This window comes from Chrysochloris asiatica, unplaced genomic scaffold (genome assembly GCF_000296735.1).
Source record: "Chrysochloris asiatica unplaced genomic scaffold, ChrAsi1.0 scaffold00006, whole genome shotgun sequence".
Lineage (NCBI taxonomy): Eukaryota > Metazoa > Chordata > Mammalia > Afrosoricida > Chrysochloridae > Chrysochloris > Chrysochloris asiatica.
The window spans coordinates 22,950,635-22,956,582 of NW_006408524.1; the positions used below are offsets into that span (position 1 = coordinate 22,950,635).

Genomic DNA, 5,948 nt, shown 5'->3' on the forward strand with positions numbered 1-5,948 from the left:
ACCTTGATACAAACTGAAGAATTGAATAGCTGTAGTTCATTGATCTCTTGTCATTATAATGGATAATCATATTCCCAAGTTATTTCATCATTGGCTTTTCAAAATATGACTCCCAGCCCAGTGAACTTCCCAGAGGGAAGGCCTGCCTTGTTCATCACTGTTTCCTCAGCTTGTAGAACAATATTTAGCACATAGAAGGTTCTAAGCCAAATTGTATGAAATGAGTGAATGCATGGCTAAATGAACAAATATATCATTTTGCTTTAGAACAGGGCTTTGTGAAATGGGTGATCTGGTATTGTGTATACAAATCAGTCAAGAATTTCATCTTCATCGAAAGACATAGGCTTATCTTTTATATCCAGGAAGTTATAGTTCCTTAGGGCAGAAACTTCTGACAATGCTTGAAGTGACAACATTATAGTACCAGAGCTGGTGTTACCACCATATTATCAATTTCAGAGTTCCAAAATTCTAAGCGTCCCTGGGTGTCCTACATGGTTAACATGTTTGGCTGCTGATTGAGGAGGTTCGAGGTCCCAGTCCACCCAGAAGTGCTTTGGAAGAAAAACCTGGTGATTCTTCTAGAAAAACTCAGCTACTGAAAACTCTATAGTGTACAGTTCTACTCTAACACACATAGGATTGCTGTGAATTGGAATCAACTCCTCGGGTTTTCCTGATCACAACTGATAGGATATACTTTTTGAAATTCTTAAGTTGCTTTACTGTCACTGTAAACCAGGGTTTCTCAACCCTTGGCACTGCTGATGTTTGAGCTGAACCTTTGTTGTAAGGGTCTCTCCTCCGCACTGTAAAATGCTTAGCAACATTACTCTTCTCGTGAAATAATATTACTACTACTCATTCCACTCCCTCTCTGTTGTGTCAATGAGCAACGTCTGCAGACATTGCCAAATGTCTTCTGGGAAACAAAACTATCCCTGCTTGAGAAGTGCTTCTCTCAACTGACACCTATTGTCATGGTAACTGTACACATTGCTGACATGGGTTTGGAACCTCTCATTGACTCTCCCCTACTTTGGCTCTTAACCATGCACCTAAACTGTTGCTTCTCTTCAGAAGTATCTATAGGAAATCAAATTATACGATGAGAAACTAATGTCAGATACAAAAAGTGGTCTTTTCTCTGTGGTCTTTCAGTTCACCTGTGCTTCCCAGAAACGCTACACACTTTGGTCAAATGGAAAACAAAACAAAACACTGTGATGCTATTTTTCCAGTGAACACAGAAGTTCTCAAAAGTAACTAGATTTGGACAGGTGGGATTTGGAGCCAAAGTGAAGGCAGTCTGCAGTGGAAGTCTACATGCATGTTGTTGGTTTGAATAAAATCTGAAATAATTGCATTGACTATACTGCCTTCCTTCATCCAAAGAGGGCTGAGGAGAGAAATGCAGTTGAAGCTAACTGGCTCAATTTGTCCTTCTGCCCCAATTTTGCAAAGACTCTTTCTAACCTGATGATTATCCAGTATTTATAGTTGTTGTTGTTAGGTGCCGGTGAGTAGGTACCAACTCATAGCAACCCTATGCACAACAGAATGAAACACTGCCCTGCCCACCATCAATTTCACCATCATTTCTTTGCTTGGGTACATTGCTACTGCCATAGTGCCGATCCATCTCATTGGGGGACTTCGTCTTTTTTGCAGACCTTCCACTTTACTAAGCATAATGTCTTTCTCCAGGACTAGTCTTTCCTTATAAAATGTCTGAAGTATGAGACACGAAGTCTGGCTATCCTGTCTTCTAGGGAGCATTTTGGCTATACTTCTTCAAACACAGATTTATTTGTTCTTTCATGGTCCATGGTAATTTTAATATTCACCTCCAACACCATAACTCAAATGCATCAGTTCTTCTATGGTCTTTCTTATTCATTGCCCAAATTCCACATGCATATGAGATTATTGAAAATCCCATAACTTGGATCAGGAGTACCTTAGTCCTCAAACTGACATCTTTGCTCTTGAACACTGTGAAGAAGTCTTGTGCAACAGATTTGCCTAATGTGACTTCAATGAGTGTTGATGGTTGATCCGAGCCAAATGAAGTCTTTGACAACTTCAATCTTTTCTCCATTTATCTTGTTGTATATGTAGTAGGCAGGTCCATTTCTCTAAAATGGGGTCAAGTTCTTCCCAGCTCCCTCTCCACTCTTAGATAAATGAACAAATTACTCAACCAGGGTCAATCTGAGTATCCCAGCATGAGCTGAGATGGGAACTCCACTCACAACTCTTCACTCACAAGCTGTGAGATATTAAACCACTCTCTTCATCTGTAAAATGGCTTTTCGGTGTAACAAGAATTAGTACTACCATACCCCACAGGACTTTTGTGAAAACACAATGAACTCACAAGTATAAAATTCATAAGGAGTTACAGTGTTCTGCAAGGTATAGTTACCATTGTTATTCATTAAAAGTTTGTGTGGGAGAGGGTGTGAAGTCAAAAGTCACAATAGCTACAGGGCTTCCAGGAGCTCCTGTGGCATTGTAGGATAAACACTAGACTAGTAACCGAAAGGTTGGCAGTTCAAACCCATCAGCCACTCTATGTGAGAAAGGTAAGGCTTTCTTTCCAAGTGAAGATTTCCAGCTTTGGAAGGCTTATGTAGTGTTGCTATGATTTTAAGTTTCTTGATGGGCTTTTGAGACCTCTTGTGACTGTGACGTATGAATCATAGCATTGTCCATGTTTCAGGATCACATGCTTAAGGAAAGGAGAGAAGAAGTAGAGAGTGCCTGGAATGTCTACTTGTATCTATTCTCATACAAAGGACAAAGTATAATCATTGTTGTTGTTGTTAAGTGCCATCAAGTTGGTTCTGACCCACTCCCAAGGAGCAGCTAGTGAGCTTGAACCATGACTTTGCAGTTCAAAATGACTTTGCAGTCTGGCGCATTAATCCACAGCGCCAAACCAGGACTCCATTACATGCAATCATATAAAGATTACTGAGTCTGACCTCGGTAGTGCGTCTGTCCTGATTTCATCACCCACTGTCTCTGTGACTTTAGCTAAGTCAGTCAGTCTCTCTGTGCCTCAGTTTTCTCATCTGTAAAATGGGAGTAATAAGTGCCCACCTTCTCAGTGTGTTGTGACAAACAGGCGTGACGATGTGCATACCATGTGGTAGCTGAGAGAGTGGGCTCTGAGCCCGAAATCCTGGGTTCACCATTCAGCTACTCTGCTTCCCAATCGAGCAAGTTACTTGCCTCATGCTCTTCATTGAAAACACCGTGATGGTAATAGACGCTACCTCGCAAGATTGTTTCAAGTATTGGCAAGCCCTCAATAAATGCTGCTAGCGTGATTCATAGAACACGATATGCATGAATACATGTTAGCATCTGTGATGCGTGATCATTATTATTGCTACTGTTTTGTTATTCTGTGTTCTGTCTAGCCCACTCACTGCAATTAAAGGACATTTTGTATACAGCTTAAGCTGTAACTTCTGAATAGTCATAAAATACTGTCTCCCTGAACAAATTCCATCCCCTGGGTATTGCCGGCTCACTTTCACCAGTGGCAAGGTGAGACCATGCCTCCGCAGTAAATCACTGCAGGATAGGAGAGTCAGTAACACGCCTCAGGGATGAGCAATGAAACACTCCAAGCAAATGGGCACACAGCTCAAGTCTACACTCAACAGGAGCGGTTCTCTTTTTGAGTCAGTTGAAAAAAAAAAAAAAAAAAAAGCAAAAAACAGTTGCCATGGAGATGATTCCAACTCATGGAAGCCCTCTGTGTGTTAGAGTAGAACTGTGCTCCATTGGGTTTTCAGTGGCTGATTTTGTTTTCTTCTGGTGACTCAGGGTGGACTGGAATCAACTAATTTTTAGGTTAGAAACCAGTGCGTTAATCATTGGCACCTCCCAGGGAGTCCCCCAGTTGGTTGGTTGTTAGGTGCCATCCAGTTTGTTTCAATTCATAGCAACCCTGTATAGTGTTTCCAAGGCTGTAAATCTCTGCTGGAGCTAAAACGTCTCATCTTTCTCTCATGGAGTGACTGGTGGATTTGAACTACTGACCTTGTGGTTCACAGTCCAGGGCTTATTGTACATACTCTCCCCGGTCAGTTTGAACCCTAGTGTTTCCTTTACTCATTAAAAAAGAACAAGCCTGAGAGGAAGTGAGAAAGTATGGTCAGATACACAGAAACACTTACTGGCATCAAGACAGCGGAAGAGCCCGGCATTGTAGGGTTGGGCAGGGTCCCGGGCATGGAGGCTGGCATGGGCTGTCTCTGTCTGTTGTGGAGGTGGAGCAGAGAAGATAGAGAGCCTGGAACAGGCCTAGGAACAAAGAAGACATGTCATTAGTCCTAGTGCCCTGAGCAAGGGATTTACAGACCAGCAGAGACAATCCCATCACATGTCCGACAGATCAGACCCACCAGCGCGAGAACCACATCATTAAGGATATTAGGGAAATCATCACAAATAAAACACAAGCCTGGTTTCCTTTGCTGCTTCCTACTTAATATATCAAATTCCACTTCATTTCCTGGCCTGTTATCTAACTGATGCTCCATAGACAATAAGTGAGTGAATCTCCTACACCCCATATCACAGGAAAGAGACTTTGGGGTAAAATCCTGTGTTTTCTCAGAAGTGTCTCAGAGCTGAGATCTGTACCCACTTGTTTCATTCACATACCCCCACACCTCTGCCTGGAGGCCTGATTAGCTTTGCTTTGCATTTTTCAAGATATAGTTCTCTCTATGGATTAGCAGAGCAAACTTCATTCTTGAATTCCCAATAGAAATCCGTTTTGATTTTTTCATAGTTCTCTACTGTGAGTCAGGAGGGAAAGCGAAGACAAGAAAGGGAACCCAGCGAGGACCCGAAGCAGCTGAACTGCGGCTGAAGGAGCTGCAGCCCCGCTTTCTCTCTGAGAGCCCTTGGCCCCCAATTACCAATCACTCATTTTATAATAACTCGAGGTGTTAGGCTGTTTGACAGAAACTGATTTTGGCCTGACCTGACAGACTTGGGTAAGCATTCTCGGGGGAGTACATAGTTGGAGCATTTGATTCAATTTACCAGATTTTTTTTTCTTTTTATTTTTTTAAAGGGACTTAAGTTGATTTAATGAGCCAGGGAATATGGAACTGATGGAAAGGGTATTATTTATGTTTATCAAAAATGTCAAGCAAGTGATCTCCCATGCCTTTGCTCAGGGGAGCTGTAAAAGTATCAAACTGTTGAAGATTTAGCAACAAACAAATAAACAAGAACCCTTGGGGTGCAGTGGGGTTGAGGCCTGAGTCTTTCATGTTCAAAACCTTATCCTGAATGCTGCACTATAAATCAGTGCTTCCAGAATGAATGCATTTTCTCAAAGCAAATCAAAACAAAACAGAACTCCCTTGGGCTGGGTAATAGCAGCAGACAGTGAGGTTTTATGTAGGCAAATGTCTTCAGGTGCTTTTTACAGACCATTCCCAACCTAGTCCCTTCCTAGTCTATGACCCAGTGGAGCACCTAGAAGTGCTCTTCTTGGGGTTTGCTGGTCTCCCATAGGTGACTCATGGAGAAAGGCCAAGAAGCGAGAGACTGAGATGCAGAAAGGAATGCCAGTGAAGTCTTCTTTTACATTACTGCAACCATCCCCAAGACGATGAAGTTTTTCACTCTTTGGCGGAGAGTGTCTTTGGAAGTATAGCTAGTTGTTTCAGTTAGACAGATCGGAGAAGAATTCATCATAAGTTGGTTGGTTGGTTCGTTATGTGCCGTGGAGTAGGTTCTGACTGATAGCAACCCTGCATTAGGTTTCTGAGAGTTTAAATCTTTATGAGAGCAGAAAGCCTCATTTTTCTCCCATGGAACAGCTGATATTTTTTAACTGCTGACCTTTAGGTTAGCATGTTGTTGTTGTTGTCAGGTGCCATTGAGTCGGAACCGATTCATAGCGA

The 5,948-nt window shown here is 42.2% G+C and overlaps 1 protein-coding gene across 3 annotated transcripts in view; it reads right to left on the reverse strand.

Moving 5' to 3' along the window:
• The window catches only part of CREB5 (cAMP responsive element binding protein 5), a 583,431-nt gene that overhangs the window by 122,694 nt on the left and 454,789 nt on the right, over window positions 1-5,948 (reverse strand). For all 3 annotated transcript variants that reach the window (XM_006832178.1, XM_006832179.1, XM_006832180.1), the window contains one exon: window positions 4,200-4,326. In XM_006832178.1, the coding sequence (XP_006832241.1) occupies window positions 4,200-4,326 (127 nt within the window). The remainder of the gene's footprint in view (window positions 1-4,199; window positions 4,327-5,948) is intronic.